Source organism: Ammospiza nelsoni, chromosome 20 (assembly GCF_027579445.1).
Source record: "Ammospiza nelsoni isolate bAmmNel1 chromosome 20, bAmmNel1.pri, whole genome shotgun sequence".
Lineage (NCBI taxonomy): Eukaryota > Metazoa > Chordata > Aves > Passeriformes > Passerellidae > Ammospiza > Ammospiza nelsoni.
The window spans coordinates 8,526,122-8,552,428 of NC_080652.1; the positions used below are offsets into that span (position 1 = coordinate 8,526,122).

Sequence of the window (26,307 nt, forward strand, 5' to 3'; positions counted from 1 at the left end):
ACCCCAGCAGAGCCCCCAGGATGAGGTGACACCCATGGGAGTGGGGACAGACACAGTAAGGGACCCATTTAGAGGCTCCAGCTCTATCGACAACCGAGCTAGTTTAAAAAAAAATCATTTCCAGGCTACATTTGGGGGAAAGAGTTTCCAGCACAGTCAAAAATTGAAAGCACTTCACACACAGTGAGACCAAACACTGTTTGCAGGCCAATTAACCCATGGAAAAGAATTATTGCTGCAGTATCCCTGCTTCACTGGGGAAACAGAGCAGCAGAGTCTTTGCACTTTTTGGAATCTTTTCCTCCTCTCCCCTTGATTTGACCACAGTGACTCGGGGTGTTTCAGGATGTTGCCCGGCTCTTGCAGCTGACCCCGGAGCCAGCAGGGGCCGGGAGTTCAGCCTGCAGCTCCTCTGCCCTCTGGGCAGCCCAGCAGCCCGCAGTAAAAGCCTTTCACGCGTTTGTTGTCAGGGTCGAACGGGGATTTGGTGTGAGCTCGGGCCGGGAAGGTCACTCCCATCCGCTCCAGCTCGTAGCTGCCGCTCTTCACAAAATCCAGGGAAACCTGTGAGGCAGAGCCATGGAAAAAACCTTAGAGGGTGGCAGCATCCCAGCCCCACCCCTGGGCAAGCTCCCACCCGCCCCACACATCTGATCTCTGCAGAAAACCCGGCTCTGCCGTCCCCAGAGGATGTGTGGAAAGGGGGATGAGAATTGTTAAAAGCACCCTGTTTAAAAAAAAAAAAAAATTAAAATCGGGGTTTGAAAATTTTACGTTTCTTTTTTTTCCCTGTGGAGGTATATGATGGAAAGAAAAAAGGGGAAAGGAAAGGGGAAAAGAGAGGAGAGGTGAAAGGGAAAAAGGGAGAAGAGAGTGGGAAAACGAGAGGAAAAAGGAGAGGGAGAAGGAGAGGGAGGAGAAGGAGAAGGAGAAGGAGAAGGAGAAGGAGAAGGAGAAGGAGAAGGAAAAGGAAAAGGAAAAGGAAAAGGAAAAGGAAAAGGAAAAGGAAAAGGAAAAGGAAAAGGAAAAGGAAAAGGAAAAGGAAAAGGAAAAGGAAAAGGAAAAGGAAAAGGAAAAGGAAAAGGAAAAGGAAAAGGAAAAGGAGGAATATTCATCACTGGGAGAAAAGGGGGTTCCCAGGGGCAACTGGCCCACAAAGCCACTTGCCTTGGGTCTCTTGCAGGGATGCAGGATGAAAAGCCAAGGCAAGCAAGAGCAGGAATCACAGCCCACACACAGCTCTTGGCTGGCACAGAAAAGGTCCCTGGAGACGTCACCCAACCTCTGTCCCCACAGCACGCTGCTAAATGAGGGCACTGAACAATTACCCAGGAGCCTCCCAGGGTTAATTAAAACCTCGCTCTGCTCCCATTGGCCATTGCTCCCTACAACATAAGTGAATTTGCTACTGCAATTAAATATTTGGTTGCAATTAACCCCTGAGGCAGCACTTGAGCCGTGCATGGACCTCAGACGGTGACAGTGACACCAACTTTGGCATTTGGCACCAACCCCTCACCCCCAGCCTGCCCAGGGAACACGAGGGAGCTGCTGTGCCATGTCCCAGCCCAGGTGACAGCAGTGCAGGGAGGAGGCACAGCCAGCCCCGGGCTCTGCACTCACCGGGCCACCTGCAGGATCTCGGATGTAGCCGTAGGCGATGGTTTTGTCGATGGCAAACCCAAAATCTGCCCGGCGGATGTGGCCGACCACCTGCCCGTCCCTCCAGACCGCCTCCAGGCCGAACATGGGCACCTTCCTGTGAGGCAAAGGGCACAGCTGCCAGAGCACAGCCCCTCCACGGGGCAGAGGGCTCTGGCTCTGCCCCAGGGCAGCCCATGTGCCAGGGCTCCCACTGCCCACGGGCTCCGTCACCTCTCCGTGCTGAACCCAGAGTGCCACCAGCCCAACCTGCAAAACTCTGGGTGAAACAAGACCAACCCTCACACCTCCTGCAGCTAAACCTCTGCCAAATCTGCAAAACTCTGGGTGGAACAAGATCAACCCTTTCACACCTCCTGCAGCTCCCACTGAACATCCAACAGGGAATTTGCTCATTGACCTCTCCCAGCTGAACGCAGAGAGCCTCCAGCCCCATCTGCAATACCTCCAGGTGTGTACTCACTGCTCGGTGGTGAAGCACACGAGGCGGCGGAAGATGCCCTTGGCTTTCTGGGCCTCCACAGCCTCCCGGCCCAGGAAGGGAATGCTGGACTTGAGCTTGCAGGTGAAGGCCAGCCCTGCTTCCAGCGGGGTGTCATCGGGGCGCAGGTCTGCGTGCCAGTGCCTGTACCCTGCAGGAGCCAGCACGGGTCACCCACTGAGCCTGGCACAGCACCCCTGTGTTGCCATGATATTTACTGAAAAATCCCTTTGCTAGCAATTTTCTCTTGAGAAGCTGAGAAGCTTCCAAAGAAAAGAAAAACAATAATTATCTGCTGCTGTGGAATGCAACAGGTACATCTTTGACTGGTCCATGTTGGTTGTTTCTAATTAATGGCCAATCACAGTCAGCTGGCTCAGACTCTCTGAGAGTCACGAGTTTTTGTTATCATTGTTATTTTCTTTGCCAGCTTTCTGATGAAATCTTTCTTCTATTCTTTTGATATAGTATCAATATAATGTAATATAATATAATGTAATATAATATAATGTAATATAATATAATATAATATAATGTAATGTAATATAATATAATATAATATAATATAATATAATATAATATAATATAATATAATATAATATAATATAATATATAAAAGCACCCTGTTAAAAAATTAAAATCAGGGTTTGAAAATTATATTATATTATAATAGATATTATATTATATTATATTATATTATATTATATTATATTATATTATATTATATTATATTATATTATATCATATCATATCATATCATATCATATCATATCATATATCAGCCTTCTGAAACATGGAGTCAAGATTCTCATCTCTTCCCTCATCCTGCAAACACCACCACAGCCCTGCCCCTTGGACACCCACTGCCGTTTGTTCACCTGGATAAAACACCCTGGAGAGGAGTCCACAGGGGAATTCTCAGCGTTCTGAGACCCTGGCCCACCTCCAGCCCCACTGACCCACCCCAAAGCTGAGGAAAAGCTCCCTGCCCTGCTCCCCCCTCTGTAGGAGAAGCAGAGATTGCTGCTGGGAGGAGAACAAGGACCTTTCTCGATGCTGAGGCTGTCGATGGCTCTGTAGCCGGCGTTGGCGATGCCGTGCCGCGCTCCTGCCTGCATCACTGCCCGATAAACCTTCACACAGTCAGCCCTGGGCACGTGCAGCTCCCAGCCCATCTCGCCCACGAACGACAGCCTCATGGCACGGACCTGCAAAGGCAAGAGGGGAACATCCCCGTGGTGCAGCTGGGCTGGGCAGCCTGGCAGAGGCTCCCGTGTCAGGGGAAAGCCAGCCTGCCCTGGGTGCTGGGGAAGATGGAACAGGAAAGCCTTATAAATATGATTGCCTGGCAAAAGACTTGGAGAATATAAAACTATAAGTGAGATTGAAATGAAAGCAAGCTTTGAGATCCCTCAGTTACTGAACAACTGGAAAACAATGGTGTGGCTGGCTGAAGGTGATCCCCTTTTGATGAAACAACACCCTCTGCTTGCAGACGGGTCCCAGGGTCAGAGCAGACCCTACAGCTTGGCAGAAGGGCCCCAAAGAGGAGTTTGTAGGGTTTAAAATGTAACACAGTATGATGATGTAGTGATTCTTATAGGCTGTATGTAAATGCTATAGGATTTGTATCTTGTACTAGATTGGTTAGTGAGAATTAGAATACTCAACACAGAAGATTTATTGTATTGTAACAGGAACCTCACTCTCTTACCCTCTCATCCTCTCTCTCTCTTCTCTCAGTCCTGCTCTGAGCTGTGGCTGGCAGCTCTCAGCAGGGCCCTGCACCCAGGCCCTTTGCAATAACCCACAAGTTCCATGACCTGGCTTCAGAGATCTCTCATCCCTGTCTGTCCTCACCATCCTACCCCCGATGCTCCTACCCCTGGGAACTGTGGTGGAAGGCAGTTCTGGGCTCTCCTCTCTTGCACCAAGACAGGCTCATGTAGCCCCACGTTTCTCTTCACAGAGAAAAGCAAGGCACAATTCTTCCCAAGAATATTTCTGGGATTCACATTCTCTGAACCTCAGAGAAAGAAAGCACAATTCTTATCATTTGCTGTGCCTGTGTTTGTTCCAAAGTAGAATGCAACATGGAGATTGCTTACCCAGAGTGATGGTGTTTTGTTTCCTTGGCCTGTCAGGGCCAAGAGTGTGTGTTGGGACTGTTGGGTGACAGTCACGAGATTCTGTGCAGTTGTGGGCAGGGTTGAGTGCTTGGCAGATCCAGTTTTAGATGTACAGAATAATACAGTATAATAAAGTAATGAATGAGCCTTCTGATATCAATGCAGTCCTCCTCATCATTGCTCCTTCGTCAGGGCCCTGGCACCATTGCTGTAGGCTGAGATTGAATTCCTCATCTCTGGACATCCTAAGCCTGGCACCTCAGACCCAGCTACCATCAGTGCCAGGGGGCAGAGGTGGCTGCTGGAGCATCCTCTGCCTACAGACTCCAGGGCTGGGGTGAGATGTGATGCTCCAGCTCCAGCCAAGCTTTTGTCTCCCTCTGCTGATCCTCTGAGACAGGGAAGCTGTCCCCAGCAGGACTGTCCTGCTTTTGGGGCACTGCATCACTGCTGTCGCAGCCACAGGAATGTTCCTGGACAGTGCTGCTGCCACAGCAGAGGCACCCAAGGCTCCTGGGCATGTCCCAGTGCCACCAGGGAATGCTCGGGGCTGTGTCCCAAAGCTGAGCTGTCACATGAGCTCCACACCAAACGCCAGAAGCCCCAAGGAGGGATGAGCAGATCAGCACAGGGGACTCGGTGCTTCTCCAGAGAAGCCTCATTCCCAGGGATGGAGCCTGGCTGAGGTCCCAGGGAACAGCCTGGCCTGCCTGTGTTCCACCAGCCTCTCACCCAGGCACCCTCCTGCTGTCCCTCTGGAACATTCTCCATTCCCATAGCCTTCCAGGCCAGCTGGGACCAGCCCAACTCAGGCACCTTCCCTGCAGACAGCCCTGGAGCCTGAGCTGCCTTTCCCTCTGATTCACCCCATTGTGCTTCTCCACCTCCTCCCCCACAAAACCCCTCTGGTTCATCCCTCTGGGTACAAATCCACTGCAGACACAGAGCTGCCTTTGGGAGAGAGATTAACTCCAGAGTTCCTCTCTGGGCTGTGATCTGTGCTGGTAACAAAGCTGTCCCCAGCTCAGGACACATTCCAGCTGGCTCTGGTGGCTTTGGGCTGGCCTGGCCATGGCTGTGGCTGGGGCAGAAGCTGCATTTTGCCATTTGCTGAGCCCTTGCCCCAAGCAGAGCTGCTGCTCTCTAATCCCAAATGCAAACAGACCCCAGCAGCTGCTGCCCAAAGCAGGCAGAAGTGCCCAAAGGCTGCCTGGGCTCTGTGCTGCCAGCGTGGCACACCTGGGAGCCCAAATCCACTCCTGCTTCCCTTAGCACCAAAATCACATCCTCAAGCTGAATTTACAATTTTTAAATTGCAAGAAGCCTTAACCTCTGCATTAGGAGTGGGGAGGTGGAAGGAACACAGGATGGGGGATTTATTTTGAGCCCTGCCCTGGTCCCTGGCGCAGCCCCGCAGCCAGGCACAAAGGCTGGCACTCCCTTCCCCAGCAGCACGGGCTCAAGGGGCTCAGAGAAGCTTTTTCCTCTTCACAAAAGTGTCATCTAATTAGGGAACAGCCTGAGAAGAGGCTGCTGCAAGCCAGCTCCCATCTTCACTGCGGCAGGAGATGCTCCGGGGATTGACAGGCAACTTCCCGGCTCGTTAACCCCGAATGGGACTGCAGCTAAAGCGCTCTGCACAACCAGGAGCAACTTACTCCTGGGAGAAACTTCCTCTCAAAGCACCTGTGCTCCAGGGGAATGAGCATCCCAGCAAAGTGCCCACAGAAAACGGGAAACTCTGGAAAATTGGGGTGATCAGGCAGTGGTCAACTCAGTACAGGGGGGGACTGGGATGTGTGTGAGCCCCTCACATCCCACCACGGAGGGTGGGAATGCTAAGGGCTGCACTCAGCAGCTCTGCTGGATTCCCATAGGAACAGGCCTTCCAGCTGGAGCTGTGAAATAGCATCCATCCCTGGGCTTTTGTGCAGCGATTCAAAAGCATTCTAGGTACCATAGAAAATGAAAACCTGAATTTTTCCCTGTCTCCAGCAGTGAGATTCAAAGGGGGACCTTTCTCTGCTGTTCCATACAATGAGAGACTCTATATATAAACTCACAAACCAATCCATAATTTCCAGAGTCATTAACTCTGCTGGAACTCTCCTTTGACTCCAGCTGATTTTGTTCAACTACTGAGTTAATGCAGGAAAATCTCGGTGATAACTTTTTTAAGATGCTGGGTTCAGTTTAATCCCCCTGGAAGGTGATAATATCAGCAAAGGCTTCAGCCTGCTGCCCTGAGAAATCCTCCCACTCCAATTCCAGCGTGGGATGGGGTCCCTGGTGTTCATTGTCCAGTGGGACAAAGGAAACCTCCTGAAGGGTGGTCCAGTCCCCTCCCAGCTCACACCCCTAAGACAAGAGAGCTTTTCTCTGTCCATGAGGGAATTGACACTCCAAAGAATCCACAAAACTTCTGCCAGCTCAATCTTCCTTGAAGGACTGGATTATTTATAACAAACTTGAAGTGAAATGCAAATAAACTCATCACACTCCTGGAGACAGGAACATTTCCACACCTTTCTTAGGGCAAAAGCAGATTATTACAAGATGATATCAGCCTGCTACAGGCTGACAGGGGAGGGTGTGGGGAGGATTAATGAGGACTAAAATCCAGAATTTTGGACAACCTGCACCAGTGGATTGGCTTTGAATTCCCCAGGCCTTCCAAGGGACACTGAACTCGCTGTGGGTTGAGTTGCTGGGCACCCAGGGTGCATTGATGGCAATGGTTTGGAGATTCATCTCACTTGGACAAGATCTGTGCTTTACTTAAACCACCTTAAGGCCTGGGCAGGCTGTTGCTCACAAATCAAGAGGCTCTAATTTGATTTAGCAGCAATCTCTTCAGCAGGCAGCTGCAGGAGAATTAAAGCCATTTTAATTCTGAATGAAAAGTGGCCGCACGTGGCTTAACCCAATTTCCTTAACATCCAGCCTGCTGCAGCTCCTGGCTCTCCTGCTGCCTTTTATGAGATTTACTGCTTCACCTTCACCTCCTTCATGCCCCACCAGGCTCCAGGCTGAGAGCAGAGAGAGTTCTGGGCATGGTCCCTGCTCCCATCCAGCTCATCCAGCAGGAGAGGGATGCTCTGGGACCATGGCCTGCCCAGGCTTCCTATAGAAAGGAGCAAGTACAAATCCCACCCTCTCCTCAAAGTGTTTTTGCAACCATAGGAATATTCCACATGGGATAAACATCACTGAGAAATCAGAGTTTCTCCATGAAACCTGGCTAAAGCTTCTCCCTGATACCCAAAGTTTCCAGCAGCAGGTTTTCCTAGGACATTTCTCCTTTGAGAAAAATGACACTTCATGGTCACCAGCTCTTCTATTTGGGGTGTTCAAGCTCAATCAAGAGCTTCAGGGCATGTGTGAGGCCTGAAGGCTGGGCAGAAGCAGGATGATGTGTGCTGTACTGGAAGCTTAGGGCTGTCAGGCTTCTCCTGTGATCAAACAGCAGCTCCCAGGCTGCCCAGTCCCTGCTGCCAGTAGCTGACAGGCTTTGCATTAAATTGTCCCTGTTTTTTATGAGGAGGGGGAAATGGAAAGTGTCTGGAGTGTCAGGTAGATCTCATCACCAGGGCTGGCCCTAATCCATGGAGGCATCTCTCATTCCTGTGGCATCGCTGCAAAGCCATGAGTCACCCTGTCCCTTCCCCAGGCTCAGTGCTGTGACACCCCTGGCAGAGCAGGATGGCACCTGCCAGGCAGTCAGGGAGGGAAACACCCTTTTCTCACTCTGGGGTTTGGCCTTTTCCTAAAAAAACCACAACAAAACCTCTCAGACACATTCCCAACAGAGGGAGATGGAACAGTTTGCCCAGAGCAGCTGTGGCTGCCCCTGGATCCCTGGAAGTGTCCCAGGCCAGGCTGTATGGGGTTTGGAGCACCCTTGGACTGTGGAAAGTGTCCCTGCCATGGCATGAGTGGAACAAGATGATCTTTTCTATTCTATTCTATTCTATTCTATTCTATTCTATTCTATTCTATTCTATTCCATGCAAAATACAAAACCCAGTGCAAAACAATACCTAAAGAAACCACTTAGTGCAATCCAACAATCTTTCAGGTCCCTTCCAAGCCTAACCAGTTTGGGATTCTGTGCTTGGCTGGTGGGTGCACAGAGCCCAGAGCTCCCCGGGCAGCTCAAGGAGGGGCCCCTTCCCACCTGGCATCCTGCAGCTGTGGTGATTTTGTGGGTGGAGAAGGGGAAGGCCTCGTTGCTGAGGTCGGTGTCGAGCACTTCCTGCAGGACAGCACGGCTGTGGGGAAACAGCAAAGGGGAGCAGGGAGGGTTATCCCCAAATCCTGCTCCTCATCTTGCTGGAGAGACAGACTTGAGCTGAGGTGGCTGATGCGCAGTGCTGTGGGAGCCTCAAAAGAAATTTCAGTTCCTTGGGAAGTGGAGTGATACTCCAGCCACATCAGCACTCGTGTCATGGGGCCCCTGCCCAACACGGGGACCCGCACCTGAGGCAAACCTTCCTGCATCCCTGCATCCTTCCCTCCATCCCTGCATCCCTCCTTCTACCCCTGCATCCCTCCATCCATCTCTGCATCCTTCATTCCATCTCTGCATCCCTCCTTCCATCCCTGCATCCTTCCCTCCATCCCTGGATCCCTGCATCCCTCCCTCCACCCCTGTATCCTTCCTTCCATCGCTCCACCCATCCCTCTGCCCCTCCATCCCTCCCTTCATCCCTCCTTCCACCCCTCCTTCCATCCCTCCATCCTTGCATCCTTCCTTCCACCCTTCCATCCACCCCTCCATCCCTCCCTCCATCTCTCCACCCCTCTATCCCTCCTTCTGTCCCTCCACCCCTCCCTGGTCAGGTTACAGGGAGGAGCCCACACCTCTCACCTCAGCGGGCCCTGGATGCTCATCATGCCCAGCTCCTCGGAGCAGTCAAGGAGTTTGCACTGGAATTTCATGTCCTGCAGCACGGTGGTGATGTGGGACCAGTTGTGCTGAGCCACGGCCCCGCCGATGGCCAGGTAATATCCATCCCCTGGAACACAGCCCCGGGCACTGTCAGGGCTGGTTCTGCTCTGCACAGCCTGAAATGCAGCCCTGAGCATCTCCATCTCACACAGCCCTGGCTGGGACTGCCAATAAAGGGGTTAAAGAGCTGGGGGATTAGGGAAGGCTTTTTGGGGGGCTCAGCACAGTGAAAGCCAAATGGCCATTAGCAGTGAAAGTGTGTGTGAGCATCACAGGAAAAACTCCTTGAGAACAACAGCCAAAGCATCTGCACTTTTGTCCCAGCACAGAACAGACCCTCAGGGTGGAGTGAGACAGAACAGACCCCTGTGGGTACAGGTGGGAGCAGGGAATGCCACACTGACCAGCCCATAACCACTGCAGTACAATTCCTACTGTATGCAAGGAGGAATTTCATCTCCTCAGTAATCCTGGGTGGAAAAATCCCCAGGGATGGTGTTTGAGAGCTGATTAATATGTAATCAATCTTCCCTCTGTCTTTCCTGCCACTACGAAATTGCTCTCTGGTATTCTGTCATAACGATAATGAGTGCAGCCACCTACTGTAATTGGGAAAATAGACTTTGCTGTGATTAAACACCTCCAGTGCCCGCCAAAGCTGCAGCTCTGCCAGCCACTTCCCACCCTGCTTCCCCTGCCAGTGTCCCAGACAGGAGGGAGGAAGGATCCTCCCACAAGGGAGGGAAAAATCACAGGCACCCCACACTGCTGGGACAAACACGGTGACATTGCCATGGCACATCTGAAGGTGACACAGCATGGTGAGATTGCCCCATGGCACACCTGGAGGTGCTGAGATTGCCCCATGGCACACCTGAAGGTGACACAGCATGGTGACATTGCCCCATGGCACACCTCAAGGTGATGAGATTGCCATGGCACACCTGAGGGTGACACAGCATGGTGAGATTGCCCCATGGCACACCTGAAGGTGACACAGCATGGGGACAGGGCTCTGTGGCCTGGCCAGACCGAGCTCAGCATCCTCCTCCTCCGAAGCTGCCTAATGCCATTCCTGCCCCCAGGGCTGCTCTGCTGCCTTCCAGTCCCCTTAATTGCAGCTGATAAGGGCTGGGACAGAGGTCAGAGCTGCCAGGCAGGGCTGGACAAACCCAATAACAGCGATGAGCAGTGCAGGGCCCTGGGGACAGGGGCCATAATCGGGTTACAGGCACCGTGGATGGAGGTGGAAAAAGCCAGGTGGCTGCCATTAGGAAAATGCAATCAGCCTGTGCCTGCAGCCCCTCCAGCGTGACAGGGAGTGCTGGGACAAACCTGCCCAGGACTGGAAAATTCACTGTGTGCATTGAAAGGGCAGCGAGAAAACCTGGGAATTCAGGGAGGGTGACAGAGCTGCTCCATGCTGCAGCATCCCATTACTCAGGGTTTTACCTTCAAAAGCGGGGGCCAGGGGGGAGCCCGGGGTCCCGGGGCTGATCCTGCTCACGGTCAGGTCGCTCTCCACGCCGCCCTGGCGGTTCAGCATGCAGGTGTACACGGTGGAGCCTGTGGGGCACACGGGCACCATCAGCCCAGCAGCCAGCCTGGCACGGAGCCACAGGGCAGCAGGAAAAGGCGTCACTGTCATTAAATCACCCATCCTGGCTGTGCCCTGACCGACCATGGGTGTCCCAGCACCGGCACAAGGAAAGGAATGATGTTTTTTCCCTGTTCTGTGTGAGGAGCTGAAGTTGTACCCTTGGAAATGGCCAAAGTTGCTTCCCAGCCTCGGAAAAGGGGACAACAAACCACAGCTGGCTTTTTTGAGGGTTATGCTTGATTTACTCCAGCACCCATCGCACCTCCAGATGTGAGCCACAGCTGGAGCCAAAGGGAAACCTCCATCCTTCATCCCTGAGCTCAGAGCACTGAGCCGCTTCAGCATTCAGCCAGCCAAAGGTGTCTCTGAGGTGAAACCACCACACATCCAGCCAGCCAAAGGTGTCTCTGAGGTGAAACCACCACAGCTGCCACCTTTGGTCAAGCAGCAAGGGCCAGACGAGCCCAGGCACATCCCACCTGGCTACATTGGTATTTAATTTCAATATATTGGCGCCCAACGTGGGGCACGAAGCCGCAACCCTGAGATCGTGAGTCTCAAGCCCCTGTATGAACAAAGCAGAATTCAGACTGTGGTGAGGACAGGAGGAACAGCCTCTTCCCAAACCCTCTGCAAAGGCAGCACTGAGAGGAAAAGCCAGTCTGGGGTTTTCTGGGTTGTTTTGGGGTGAGATCTCCCCAGCAAAAGGAGGAGCTGAGGCTGTACCTGGGGCTTTGCTCACATCAGCACTGAACAGCCAGTCTGCTGCTTTGGTAGCTTCAGGTCCAACCAGGTAGAATTTCCCAAAATAAGACATGTCAAAGAGAGCCAGGGCGTTCCTGCACGTTAAACATTCCTTCTTGATCTGCAATTAAAGCAAACGCGGCAGCCATTTGCATAACAGGAAACAATACCAGGACACTCTCCTGGTGCCTTTAAAGGCCTCAAAATGCTCCTGAAAGAATCAGAAATTTGCTGGAGCCTGACAGGCCATCCTGAGTGCCTGATCCCATTCCTCACCTCCCCACCTCAGTGACAGTTACCATCAATAACACCCAAATTTTATCAAATTGGATTTTTTTTCCTAAGCTGATCTCAACACTTCAGGAAAGCAACAGCATAATTCCCATGGCCTCTCCCCTGAGGTTTCTGAGCATGGGCTACACATTTCTCTTCATACTTTTGGGACATTTTTCGCTGTTTCGGAGCTTCCCCTCCCTCCGAGCATCCCCCAGAGCAGCGATGGGGCACAAATTCTGCTGCCTCCAGGTCCCCCAGCTGGCTGGGGGTTTGGCAGGGCAGGAGGGGCTGTCAGCCCCACTCACGATGTCGTGGTGAGGAGGGAAGTCGAAGGTGTACTCATCCCCGAGCAGGCGGTTGTAGGTGTAGTCCCTGTGGCGCTCGTGGCCATAGGCACCATAGTAATCATAGTCCAGGACCTGGGGGACAGGGAGGAGGAGGAGGTGAGGCTGAAGCCAAAGGACTCCTTGGCATATTCACCCCACTCCTGGAGAGATGGCTGTGGTGGTGGGTGCCCACACTGGCATCCCTGATCACCATGGGGATGGGTTCTCCAATATCCCTGCCCATGGTGATGGATCTCACCCCAACATCTCTGCCCATGATGATGGCTCCTACCAGAGCATCTCTGCCCATGGGGATGAATCCACAGCATCCCTGCCTTTAGTGATAGATCCCCATCCCAACATCCCTGCTCTCAGTGATGGATCCCCACCCCAACATCCCTGCTCTCAGTGATGGATCCCCATCCCAACATCCCTGCTCTCAGTGATGGATCTCCATCCCAACATCCCTGCTCTCAGTGATGGATCCCCATCCCAACATCCCTGCTCTCAGTGATAGATCCCCATCCCAACATCCCTGCTCTCAGTGATGTATCCCCATCCCAACATCCCTGCTCTCAGTGATGGATCCCCATCCCAACATCCCTGCCCTCAGTGATGGATCCCCATCCCAACATCCCTGCTCTCAGTGATAGATCCCCATCCCAACATCTCTCTCCTCAGTGATGGATCCCATCCCAACACCCCTACCCTCAGTGATGGATCCCATCCCAACATCTCTCTCCTCAGTGATGGATCCCATCCCAACACCCCTACCCTCAGTGATGGATCCCATCCCAACATCCCTGCCCTCAGTGACGGGTCCCCCCTCAGCATCCCTGTCCTGATGAGGGGTCCCCACCCCAAAATCCCTGCCTTCAGTGATGGATCCCCACACATGGTGCTGGGTCCTACCCCAGCTGGTCTCTCCAGGCTGAGGACCCCCCAAACTCCAGCTGTTCTTACCGGGGCTGCTCCCCCAGGGTTGAACCAGCCAGGTCTCTCCCAGCCGTGCCTCTCCTGGAAAACACAGCCCTGCCGCAGCAGCTCCTGCACAGGAGAAATGGGAACAAACAGCTTTTTATTAAAAATTTCCTCTCCCAGCTTTTTGAGCAGCACTCAGGCTGCCCTCCTCGGGTGCAGATGTGGGCTCAACACCAGACTTGTGACCCCTTGGTTTGGCTATCAACAGCCAAAATCTCATTTAAAACATTGTCAAAACTAAAAATTGCCTGATTATTGTCTCACTCAGGCAGGATATTTTCCTCAAGAGGCAGAGAAAGCCACAGCCCAGCTGTGCACCCCACCAAAACTTGCCCTGGGGTGCCCAAATTGCTGACCAAGAGTTGCTACATGCAGAGAGCAGGGTTCCCCACCATGTTTACAGAGTAATTATATAATAACACTTAATATTTATACAGCAACCTTCTCATCCCTTCTCTGAGCTCTCAGGAAAGCCTCTCTGCACGCAATTAATTAGGGATCCATTAAGACATTCTTGTTTGGAGCCTCAGTTCGGAAAAGAATAGATTTTGTTGAACATCTCAGAAATCATTCAGTGCCTATTTATAAAACACAGCACATGTTCTGGAGCTGCACGGATAAATAGCAGCCTGTCAGTCAAGTGGGCATCACTTATTAGACGTGCTATTAAAAAATAAATTGCATCCTCAGTGACAGAAAACAACTGAGCTGTCAAGCAAACACCGGGGGCTGGTGGGCAGGGGTGTCTGTATTACTGCTCCAGCCTCTGCCCTCCAGTTGGAAGAGGAATGGTGTGATGTCAATCAGAGGGAAGCAGGAATGGGCTTGGGAAATGTGGCTTTGCCAGGGCTGGGGCAGTGGATGAGGCTCTGGTGCTGAGCCAAGCTGAGTGTTTCGAGGGATCTGGGGGGTTCTGAGCTGCTGGTGCAGCAAAATGCTGGGAATTGGGGTTTTGTCTCAAGTGCTGCATCTTGAGAGCGTTCACCTGTGGGTATTTGTGTGAAGAAGGGGCTGGAGCAGGAGGGAGCCCTGGCTGGTGGCTCCAGGGAGCAAAACCACTTAGGAGGTGCTGGCAAAACCACCTCCACAGAGGCACATCCCTCTTCCCTTGTGCCCCAGCCACACTCCACAATGAGAGACGTTGTTTTGGGGAGAAAGTGTTGCTAAATTGTGAGCAGGACACAGTGAGCAAGGGCAGGAGGTTCCTGTGAGCATTCAGCACCCTCAGCTCTCTCAGCTGCCCTGGGATGGACTCAGCCTCAGAGCTCTCCTCTCCCCTTTTCCCTTGCTCAGTGATCATCACCAGGTTCTTAATCCACATCTGCTGAGCTAAATATGGGAATTCTCAGGCTCTCTGAGCATTAAACCACCTATGGCCCCATAACCCTCACAGTGAGCTTTGGGGTCGGGCAAGGATCTCCCCAGAACAGACGGATGGCACCACAGAAGCTTTGGGGAACGACCTGGCTGCAACCACTCCTTGTGAGCTCCTTTTTGCTGCTGTGAGGGCCAGCCCAGGCCCTGTCCTCACCTCGTGCAGGGGGTCCTTCCTCATGTTGCGTCCTGCCAGGGGCTCGTCGTGGGGGAACACCACGGAATAGTTCTTGGCGTAGGACTCGTGGCTGCGCTCGCGCATCCAGCGGTTGTTGTCGGTCAAGGAGTGGTGGAACCTCCTGCAAGGCAAGGACATGAAAACATCTGGGTGAGCCCACCAGATCAGGGCCTTCTGCGCCAGACACAGGTGTGGATGAAGCTGCTGGTGTAAAGTTGTTATTGCTGATCCAGTTTTGTGGTAGGAGCAGAGGAGCCAAGCAGGACTCGGTGCTGGCCATGCTGCAGTGCTGACCAGCAGAGCCGCCCCACCCCAGAGCAACTGAGAGCAGAAAACAGCCCTGATGACGAAAGGAAATAGGAAAAAAAATGAAATTTGAGGTTAATTCTGCCCCACTTCAACATGGGACCAGCGTCAGGGTTTAAACCCAGCCCCGATGAGGGAATGAGCCTTGGACATTCCTTATATTTTTCACCCAAATCTCTCCACACTGAAATATAAATAAAATCCAAAATATCCTCAATTCATTTGAAGTGTTTCCATCTTTCAAACAGCAAATCTCCTTGAAGGAGTGTGCCAGCTCAGCCCACAGTCAGGTTGGTAATCCCAGAGATCTGTAACTCTGGGAAACAGCCTTGGGCACAAGTGGCACCTTTCCCAGGGCTGCAGAGAGGGAGCCAGGCAGGGTATGAAGGACAAAATTCCATTTTTAAGGACTTTTAAAATTATACTTTCAGCTTCCCTCCTTGCTGACTGGGGGAAGAGGAGGGGCAGGGCATGGGGCTGAGCCCTGCAAGGAATACAAGTGATGCTCCCCAAGAGCTGTGAGAGCAGCTGCTGGCAGAAGGTGACACTTGGAATGTCACCAGCACCCCTGGTCTCCCCATCAGCCTCAGCCCCTTCACCAACGAGCTGAATTTTTGACAGCAGCGAGCGGGCAACAGCTGCCAGATGAAATATTTACAAGCAAATGTTCTGAGAGGATAAATATTGAAATGTGTGGAAAAGGGAGTTATTTAAAGAGGCGCTTGGTAATTGTCACAAAAGGAAGGAATGGGACTGACAGCTTGATGACAGGGCACATGGGACATGGGACATGGTCGGGTGGAAAGCCCCTGGCTGCTCTCAGCAGGGCTGGGGTCCCTTGGGGTCAGGGGGGCTGTGCTGGTGACAACCCAGTGCCCAGCCTGGGATTTCTCCATCTCTCCATCCCCATCCCTGGTGGAAGGGGACAGCTGAAGGCATCTCCCCCATCTCTGCAGGCCCCTCACTCCCACAGCCCAAGCCAACACGGCATTTACCATCTTGGCCACTAAAGCAAGGTGAGATTTTCAAAGCTTTGTCCCTCACAAGGTGTTTGCTGTCACTACAGGCTGTAAGAAAGCCCAAACCCAATCAAGGACAATCAAGCAAGTCAAAAGCAATTACTGAGCCAACATCTGCATGGCCACATCTCCCAGCCCTGGTGTTGCTGCACAGGGGGGCCGAGCTAATCTTTGTGCTGCTGAAATCATCCCCATGATTATTAACTTAGAGGATTAGGCACGGCTCTAATTGAACAACAAAACCCAAACATAATTACCCTGTCCTTCCCCACCACCACCACCATCTCCCTGTGCCTGATGGAAGCTGTTTGTGTGGGAGTGCAATGAGGCAAACGAGATAAACCCCACCTGTGCGCATTCATTAAAGCCACTGCCTGTAATTGATTCCAGCTCCTTGGAGGGACACACACGCTGCCTGGACAGCCATTCCTGATGCCAGCCCTGCCTTGGGAGCACCCCCAAGGGGCAGCAGGGGTGAGGGATGCCCATGGAGGCAGCAGGGTCACTTGCCTGATGTCGTAGCCGTACATGTCCTTCTCCGGCCGGCCGTGGATGATCCAGTGAGCCAATTCCCTGCCGCAGCCACCTCCCAGCATCATCCCTGGGGAACAGGGCAGGGTGCAGACAGGGCCAGGAGGCCAAGCAGGGCTGGGGGATGCCAGGATCCCCTGGGGATGACCCCTCAGGTCTCTCTTACCGGCGCTGTTGAAGCCGCAGCCAAGGAAGAACCCTCGGACCTCAGGAGCTTCTCCCATGAGTGGTTTGTGGTCAGCTGTGAATGACTCTGGAAAGCAGAGAGGGGACGTGCCAGCGAGGCCAGGACAGGGGGATCACACACTCTGGGGACACTCACACGCTTTACAGACAGCTTTCCTCCTGTGCTGAGCTCGTCCTGCTCCCAGAGAGATCAGTGGGGCCAGAACAGCTCCAACACCCAGCACTGCCCAGCACAGGGGTTTGGAGTTGGACTGAGAATTTGGGAGGCAAAATGAATTCCCCAAGAGAAGGTGAACAAGGCACTGTCTTTTCTCCTTCCCAATCCCCCAGCCAAGGGTGTTGCTATAGGACACGAAAAAACGCAAGTGCACGCTGCTGTTCTCAAGGTGAAAGAAAAGGGAAGTTTATTTTATAAGTCTAACATTTACAGTTTTCCAAGAGTGGCAGTGGATTGGAGGGTGACAGTGCCACCTCTCCAATGGCACTGGTCAAACTAACAGTCTATCAACTTTCTTCTTCTATAAAGGAATGCAAAACAATGAGTTATTTACAGAAAGCATGTGAGAAAGTACACTACAAGAATGTCAACATCAGAAGGCTTAGAAAATCTTAAGAAAACAGGGTGACACAAGGGGGCTGCACTGATCTGTTTGTTGCCATTTTAAATCTGGGCTCTGTTTCCTTATGGTGTATTCCACCTTTGTCAATTCCTGCTGGGAAATTCCATAATTTTGAGCCACTTGGTTCAGCTGAGGGAGGGCTGGGGATGTCTCTCTTGCTCCAGTGCTGCCAGTGATATTCCACTGGCCCATCAGCCATGGAAATCCCTCTATAAATCCTCACCAGGGAGGACAGCAAGCCCCTGACAGAGGTCTGCAATCCTCCTCCCTGTTTGATAGTGCTCCATCCATCCATCCATGTAAAAGGAGAGAGGGAAAGCTGAGTTCAGTGTGGTTTTTCCCCACTTAGCAATGCCCAATTTGTTTCCCCTGACCCCACTGCTCCAGAGAAGGCAGGAGCAGAGCCAGAATATTTCCACTGTCACCAGAGCAGCTCCTCACGTGCCACTATCCCTGTGCAGGTATTCCAGGCCACAAACTCAGGGAGTCAATGGAGTCAAAGCACCTCCCTCCCAGCACAGCTGACTTTGCCCTGGGATGGGTGGCGAGGGCTGCAGGGACCTTGGCACAGTGACCACAGCAGAGGGGACAAAGCCTTTGCCATCTGATCAGCCCAGCGTGACTCAGCTGCCACAGGCTGCTGGCTTCAATCAAGAGGGAGAAAAGCAGGAGAGCTGAGCCTTGGAAAATGACATTATTGAACAACAAAGAGGAGACATTCATCTACCAGCAGCCAGTTCTGCTCTGCAATCAAACCACTGGACCCAGGGCCAAGGTCTCCACCTTGTACAAGTCATGTTTGATCTGCTGCAGGGTACGAGATATGCCCTACTTTCTCCTCATACAACCCAAAGAGTTTTACTTTAGGTGCCTCAGCAAAAAGGGCTTTTATTATAGTTAATTTCTTAGTGTATAGTTCATTTTAAGGGCAAACCAAGTGTGCAAGGCTTGGGCTCAATGTCTGGCACCACCTCCAGCTGCTACTGCAGGGATGGCTTTAACTCCACACCAGGGATGTAAATCTGGGTTGATCTAACCTCACTAGACCAGGAGCAAGTAATAAAAATAATTACAGGAGATAACACTTGGTAAAATAACAGCCACTGCTTAAAAACATCTGCCTCTTAATTTTCCAGTCCAGCAGCCACAACATCAGCTGGAGATCCATTTAATACCAGACTAAACCAAGGTAGGCAGCTCCCCAGGGAAATGGCTTTAAACTCAAAGAGGGACAACTGAGATGATAAGAAATCAATAAGATTATAAGAAATTATAAGATAGAAGTTACTTACAACAAGCATGGGGAAGCCCTGGCACAGAGTGCCCAGAGAAGCTGTGGTTGCCCCATCACTGGAGGTGTTCAAGGCAAGGTTGGACGGGGCTTGGAACACCCTGGGATAGTGAAAGGTGTCCCTGACCGTGGAATTGGATGATCTTTGAAGATCCTTTTCAAGCCAAACCATTCAGTGTGTCTCTGAATGTGTGATTCTATTTCTCCACCCAGGCTAGGCCTGGAATGCCACCCTTTGGAAGATGCCACCACCGCAGCCAGACCAGCAGCACTTCCTCTGTATTCAAGGAGTTTCTCTTCTCCCCGGGCTATAAAGTTTCCCATTGCCATTAGCAAGATCTTCAGAAAAACCCAGCCACCACAGTGCCACCACAGCCACATTACCTGGCCCACAGACAGTGGATTTAATTCCTGTTTTCTCCAGAACTGGCACCCTGTTGACAGCACCTTCAATGTGTTGCATGAAAACATCCCAGTCCAGGTCAAAGAGGCCAAAAGCAAATTTTTCAGATACCTAAAGAGGAGAAACAAGAATCAGGGCACAGAACAGAGGATGGCTGACTGTTTGAGACCACCTATCTCTGGCAGCCTCAGAGAAGATAAACTGAGGCTGCATTGAATCTCTGGGATTTTGGGGTTTTCTTAAGCAACCCAGACAAATCTGAAGCATGAATTAAGGATAGAGGGATGAGCACCATCAAACAGGGAGGAGGATTACACAGTTCTGTCTCTCCTGTTGCCTCTGCACTGCATATCTGTGCCACAGACAGCCCCAAAGGGGAGATGCTCTCCCCATCAGCCACCAGAGGTTGGTGCCTGCAGAATTTGGGGGCTGTGCCTGCGCCCACTCCCCCGAGGTGGCTTCCCTGGAAACCTGCCTGGTTCCCCCAGCAAACCCCCGGGCTGCACTCACCTCCTCCCAGAAGATGGGGTTTGACTCATATCCACCCACGGAGAGGGCATCGCCTTGGAGACGCAGATAGACCGAGGCGTCGTGATCACGAACGTTTGGCATGTTCTGCAACATGGGCAGGGGGAGTGCAGGGGTCAGAGGAGGCCAAGAGCCATGGGGACACCCCTGTGGCACCCACCAAGGTCCACAAGGTGGGCACCTGCAGCAGTGACCTGTCAGGGATGGGACATGATGGCACTATGGGTGCTCCCTCAGCACTGAAATTTGGGCACCCCAAGAGGAAAGCACCCAGCTAGCATGGGAGAGCAGCTCACACAGAGACCTGAGCAGCACCCAGGGGTGCTCTGGGGATGGGGAGCAGCCCCTGGGGTTGATCCTAGCTCAGCAATCATCACTCCTCTGCCACCCGCCCCTGCAGGAGGATGCAGCAGCTCGAGGCGCAGGCAGCGGTGCACGAAGAATGAGGCATCTGTTCTTGTGAATAATGGATGGGGAAACATTTAGATAACACTGAGGAATCGGTGTAGGGCCTACTGCAAGCCGTGTTGACAAGTGGAATTAAGTGGATTGAGCAGGAGGCACCGAGGTCTGTGAGCTGTAGCCTCTCCTCTGGAGCCTTTCTTGCTGCTTAGGGCACGGTGGAGTCACCGGGACTGAAATGTAATCATGGACCACAGCACTTTTCACAACCAGGCACCTCGTGCTGAAAGGGCAGGCACAGACTGTGTCAGCAGGATGGAAACTAATTAATGTGTCACCCTCAGTGCACTGGGGCCTCGGAGGATGAAGGCTCCTTCAACTCCCAAGCAATTCTCTGCAGCCAGATGGCAGGAACAGATTTATAGGGGCAGTCTGGAAATGCTTGGAGAGCTACACCTCTGCCTGCCAGGTCTGAGATCTTTATGAATGCTGCTATCAGACACCAAACACAAAGATCTTGAGGGGGAAAAAAAACCCCATCCTGCCAGTTGTAACCTCGTTAAATATTAAATCTGACTCTGTTCAAGGTGATCTGACAGCCCTGCTGAGGGTGTGCACTCCCCTGAGAGCAGAGCCTGACCTGGCAGCAATCAGGAGCTCCCACAGGTCTGGGGGTCCCTGGAAGGGGCAGGGGTTGTTTCTGCCTCTCCAGCCCTGTTCCCCAGAGCAGAGGAGCTGGGCTGCAGTGGGCAGACTGACCTGGATGCCCTCGATGCGCTCGGTCACCACGTAGGCATGGTGCATGGCCACCAGCGGCACGTGCACACCTGCCAGCCGGCCCAGGGCCCGTGCCCACACTCCTGCAGAGACAACAAGCCCATGCTGAGCTCCTCTGCATCCCCAAACAGCTGCAGGGCACAGCCACGGGCTGGTGCAGGCTTTCCTCCTCACGGGAGCAAAGCCACCGCTGAGCTGTGGCCACTGCCCCCGTCCCACCCCTGCCCTGTGCCCCGTCCCCTGTACCTGCACAGTTCACCACGCAGGGAGTCTGGATGGTGCCGTGAGCTGTCTCCACTGCATGCACCCTCTTCACCCCGAAATCATCAGTCCTCACCTGGATGCCCGTGACAGGGCAGTTCTCGATGATCTGGTGGCACAGGAAGGGAGGCAGAGTCACAGCAGGGTCACCAGGGCAGGGGACAGCCCAACTCACCTGAGATGCAGCCCCCAAAGCTGGGAAAAGGGAACCTAAGCAGCATCCTGAGTGTCTTGTGTTCCTCACAAAGGCCTTTTTTCCACCCTCTATTTTCCCTGGATCTCGTGGTTCCTGCCAGCTTTGTCACTGTCACCCAACCAAGAGGACAACACCCTTCTTGGGAAAGCCCCAAATCTGCAGGAGCAGCTTTGCCCCAGTGCGAAAGGAGAAGGTGAGGAAGGCACCCCACCTTCTGCCTAGTATAAATTACTAAGTCACTTTTTACTTACTTAAATTTTACTGTACTAAAATTAGTATAAATTACTAATTCTACTAATTAGTAATAATTTGGGAAAGCCCCAAATCTGCAGGAGCAGCTCTGCCCCAGTGGGAAAGCAGAAGGTGAGAAAGACACCTTAGTATATAGTACTAAGTAATTTCTTACTATACTAAAGTTCTACTTTACTAAAGTATATATATTTACTTTACTAAAGTTATAATTAGTATGAATTACTAATTACACTAATTAGTAATAATTTGGGAAAACCCCAAATCTGCTGGAGCAGCTCTGCCCCAGTGGGAAAGGAGAAGGTGACGAAGGCACCTTAGTATAAATTGCTAAGTAATTTTTTACTATACTGAAGTTTTACTATACTAAAATTAGTATTAGTTACTAATTAAGAATTACCGTGGCACCCCTGGCAGTCGCTGCCCTGGCCAGGGTGGAGCAGGTGCCAGCAGGGTCCATGGTGCCATCCTTGGGGACGTACAGGGTGCCATAGAGGTCGTCAACGTTCATCAGGGGGTACAGGTCCTTGGTCTGAGCTGGGGTCAGCACGTGGGACTCCACTCCATACACCTTCCCCAGCTGCCAGGGGACAGGAAAACCAGGAGATCAGGCAAGGAACAAAAGATTTGGTCACCTCTTGCTGCTGAAGGAGTGACAAACTGATTATTGTTATTCTGCTTAAACTGATTATTGTTATTCTGCTTATGCTTTCGTGGCTTGCAGATCTTCATATAAGGTTGGGAATTTGCTCCATGGGTCATAATCAAACCCACAGGTGTTCTGGGCTCTGTGCCAGGGTCTCTGAGCCCCCTGGCAGAGGTTTGGGCAATCCAGGAGAGCCAGAGGAATGTCCTGAATTCCAACATTGGAGGAGAGTCCCAGGACAAGTTTATCTCCCAAACCCTAAATCCAGCACGGGGTGATGCTCAGATTTTAGGGAATATAACCCTGTTTTTGAATTCAGGCTGCCTGTGCAGCTGGAAAAATGGGGAAAACGATGCTACCACTATTTAAACAACCAAAACTACGAGGCTGGATTTAATTTTGCCAACTTTGGAGGAGTTTGACAAATTTTGCCTGCCTTACACAAGTCAGAAGGCTGCCTTGGAAAGGACCTGCTGTCCAGGTGGGAAGGCAGTGAGGGATGGGACATTCTTTGAATTCAAGCTGCCTGTGCAGCTGGAAAAACGCTGCTGAACAACGGAGAAAACAACGCTACCACTATTCAAACAACCAAAAATCCCGGGTTGGATTTTATTTTGCCAACTTTGGAGGAGTTTGACAGATTTTGCCTGCCTTACACAAGTCAGGAGCCTGCCTTGGAAGGGACCTGCCATCCAGGTGGGAAGGATGGGACATTCAGGGACCACAAAAACCCCTCCCCTCCTGCACCCCGCGGCTCCTCCCTACCGACATGAGCCTCTTGTACTCATCCAGGCGCTGCTTGTTGGAGGCGATGAAGAGCCCCCCGTTCTGCACCCAGCCCGTGTGCAGCCCGGTCTCGGCCGGCAGGTCCCGGCTCACCACGTCCCTCGTGTGCGCCAGCAGCTCCACCTCCACATCGCTGGGGCGCAGCTGCCACAGGAGCCCTGTGCGCGGGGGACACGGGGTGACACCAGCATCTGTCACCTCCCCGTCACACGGAGAGGGATGCAGGGACGGGGGGGTCCCTGTGTGTCCTGTGCCACCCTGCGGGGCTCGTGCTCCATCTCGTGGATTTGTGGGAATGGTACAAAACACCGGGTTTTGCTCTCTTCGGGCGTTTAATGAATGGGGGGAAGGGGGTATGGAGTGGATGGGCCATAAATGTGTGAAAAAAAAAATAAAAATAAAACTTATAGAGCTCTGCCTCCCTGCCATAGAAAAGTGGCTTTAAAAAAGGGATTTGTGGGAATGCTACAAACCATCGGGTATTGTTCTCTTTGGGCGTTAAATGCATGGGAGAAAGGGAGTTATGGAGTGGATGGGCTACAAAAGTGTGGAAAAGTAATTTAAAAAGCTTATATAGCTGTGCCACCCTGCCATAGAAAAGTTTCTTTAAAAAGGGATGGAAACTGTGGAAAGAAAGTGTTTCCTTTTGCTGCAGCCACATAAATCTTGAGGGGAAAAAAGGAAATTTAAGGAACTTAAAAATATATATTATATTATATTATATTATATTATATTATATTATATTATATTATATTATATTATATTATATTATATTATATTATATATTATTACTATATTTATTAGTATGTTATTGTATTTTATATGATTAAATTATTATATTCTATATATCATACTATTGTATAAATATTATTTATTATTATTCTACATTATCATATTACTATATTAGTTATAATTTATATTCATGTTATATTTATATTAATATACATGTAATTGTACACTTAAATATTATATATTTATATATCCATATTTATATTTAATTTTTGTATATATTTTATATATGTATATCTATATTTCATATATGTATATATATTATTTTATGTATATCTATATTTTATATATATATCTATATTTTATTTTATATATGTATATCTATATTTTATTTATATTATACTTTAATATATTTATATATTTATAATTATATTTGTATTTATTCTATTTTTAAAAAATATTATGGCAGAAGAAAAACCAGAAATCCTCAGCGCTTACATCCCAAACTCTCACAGAGCCCGCCCCAAACCCTGAGCATCCCCGGGCAGCGCCGTGCCCGCCACTCACCCGCGGTGTGCCAGGTGGTGCCCGAGGTCAGGCGGTCCCTCTCGAGCAGCAGCACCCCGCGCATCCCCATCTTGGCCAGGTGATACGCGGTCTGGCAGCCCAGGCTGCCGCCTCCCACCACCACCACCTGCGCCGAGGCCGGCGGGGCCCGGCTGGGCTGCCCGCTGCCCGGGCCCTGCTCCTGCAGCGTCTGCTGGTACGGGACGCTCTTCTTGGCCGTGGGGCCCGGGCCGCTGCTGAAGGGCCGGGGGCTCCTCCAGCGGGGGACGCGCCAGGCTCTGCTCAGCGACGACATCGCCACCTGCACATCCCAAAAGCGCCTCGCTGCATCCCTGCCTGCGCCCCTGCTGCGCTCACTGCCCGTGACGGGGGGTGGGCACAGGCTGAGCGGGCCCTGGGCACATCCTGGGGTCCCTTTCCAGCAGGGAAATCCCAGTTGTACATGTGTGCATCTCCCAAACACCCTCCCTTACAAAGGGGCTTGGGAATTCCCTGGCTGCCCCTCACCACCCATCTCTTGGCGCTGTGCAGAGGCTGAGTGAGCCCCGGGCACATCCTGGGATCCCTTTCCAGCAGCCGGGGGTTCCTTTCCATCAGGATATGGGATCCCAGTTGCAGGTGTGTGCAGCTCCCAAACACCCTCCTTTACAAAAAGGGGTTGGGAATTCTTAGGGAATGGCACCCTCTGATAGCTCATGCCTCAAAAACACTTTTTCCCCCCCCGCTAGAATTCAGGAGCTGTTTGGGCGCAGAGAAGGTGCCAGGTTTCCTTCTGCCCATCTCTGGGTGCTGTGCAGGGGCTGAGCGAGCCCTGGGCACATCCTGGGGTCCCTTTCCAGCAGGGAAATCCCAGTTGTTCCCGTGTGCAGCTCCCAAACACCCTCCCTTAAAAAGAGGTTTGGGAATTCCCAGTGCACAGCACCCTGTGCTTGCTCATGCCTCAAAAACCACTATTTTTCCCCCCCACAGGAATTCAGGAGCTGTTTGGGCACAGAGAAGGTGCCAGGCTTGCCCTGGATCAGAGGGTGGGGCAGTGCCTGCTGGGGGACACACAGGGACAGGTCCTCCCTGTCCAGCAGCCCCTGTTTGGGTCCTGGCTGAGCACACGGCTCAGGATTTGCTCCTGAACAAAGATTTAGGGTGCAGTGGTGCCAACACAGCCCCCCCGACACAAACCACAGCCATGAGCAGGGGATAAGGGATCAGTGTGACCCCTCTGACACCCCTTGTTGCTGCCACGTGGCCACCAAAGCCCTCAGTGTCCCCCCAGTGTCCCCCCAAGCTTCGGGTGACAGCCCACGGCACATTCCCACCAGGCACCACTCACCAGCACGGCTCACTCCGGGCTGCCTTTCCCTGCTAGGATATGGTGGGGCCCCTGCCTTCCTCTGATGCTCTCCTCCTCCTCCTCCTCCTCCTCCTCTTCCGTCCCCTTGGCCCCTGCTGCAAAAAATATTAACCAGCACTTGGAGGCGAGCGGAGCCAGCCTGAGCCAACAGAAAAGAGAGACTTACCACCTTGTCCCCCTCTTTGTCTCCCTCCTTGTGCCCTTCTCGTGGCTCTGCTGCTTCCCAGGCAAGACAAAAAGTCTGGCAGAGCAGAGAAATTCAAAGCAGGGAGGAAAATTCTGCTTTTCTTCCCCGGCTGGGTGCCCAGCAGAGAACAAACAGCCCAGCTGGGGCCAGAGGGACTTGCAGCCTGCCGGGCTGGCTGGAGCTGTCAGCTGGATGCCAGAGAGCAAACACGGCCAGGAAAGCACCATCTGACCCCCCTGCTGCAGCTCCCAGTGGCTCCAGTCAAAGAACAGAGATAAAATTCATTTACACCCCAAGAGCTCAAAGCGAAGGTGGCAACACCAAAAAAAAAAAAAAAATTTAAATTGGAGTTGGGTAGAAAATAAGGGTTGGATTTTGAAAATGTAAAGCTGAAGGTTTGTTGTTCCTTCAGCTCAGGGCTGAATTAGGGCCTGTTTGGGCAGGACACAGAAGTTCTGCTGGAGGGCTCATGCTGGTATCTCAGAGAAGCAGAAGCCAGGGTGGAGTCAGGGTTTGGCCGCTGGTTGGGAGGGATTGGGGTCCCAGCAGCATCCTGGGCCCCCAGGCAGCATC

At 51.9% G+C, this 26,307-nt stretch overlaps 1 protein-coding gene across 2 annotated transcripts; it reads right to left on the minus strand.

Annotated features, from left to right (window-relative positions):
- Positions 1–67: 67 nt before the first annotated feature.
- On the minus strand, positions 68–25,879 carry SARDH (sarcosine dehydrogenase). Of its 2 annotated transcripts, XM_059486368.1 has the most exons (22): positions 25,714–25,879; positions 25,527–25,642; positions 24,200–24,500; positions 22,883–23,061; positions 21,872–22,051; positions 21,012–21,135; positions 20,748–20,848; positions 19,569–19,673; positions 19,040–19,169; positions 16,725–16,811; positions 16,538–16,628; positions 14,682–14,823; positions 13,133–13,216; positions 12,149–12,262; positions 11,550–11,688; positions 10,676–10,789; positions 9,143–9,290; positions 8,450–8,543; positions 3,189–3,351; positions 2,126–2,294; positions 1,624–1,759; positions 68–564 (listed from the first exon to the last, which is right to left on the minus strand). In XM_059486368.1, the coding sequence occupies exons 3-22, from the start codon at positions 24,492–24,494 to the stop codon at positions 397–399; spliced, it is 2,763 nt and encodes a 920-aa protein (XP_059342351.1). In that variant the 5' UTR covers positions 24,495–24,500; positions 25,527–25,642; positions 25,714–25,879; the 3' UTR covers positions 68–396. The 2 variants fall into 2 exon arrangements, with proteins under 2 accessions (XP_059342351.1, XP_059342352.1); XM_059486369.1 differs by lacking the exons at positions 22,883–23,061; positions 24,200–24,500 and having other exon boundaries at positions 25,714–25,875.
- Between the last annotated feature and the right edge of the window lie 428 nt (positions 25,880–26,307).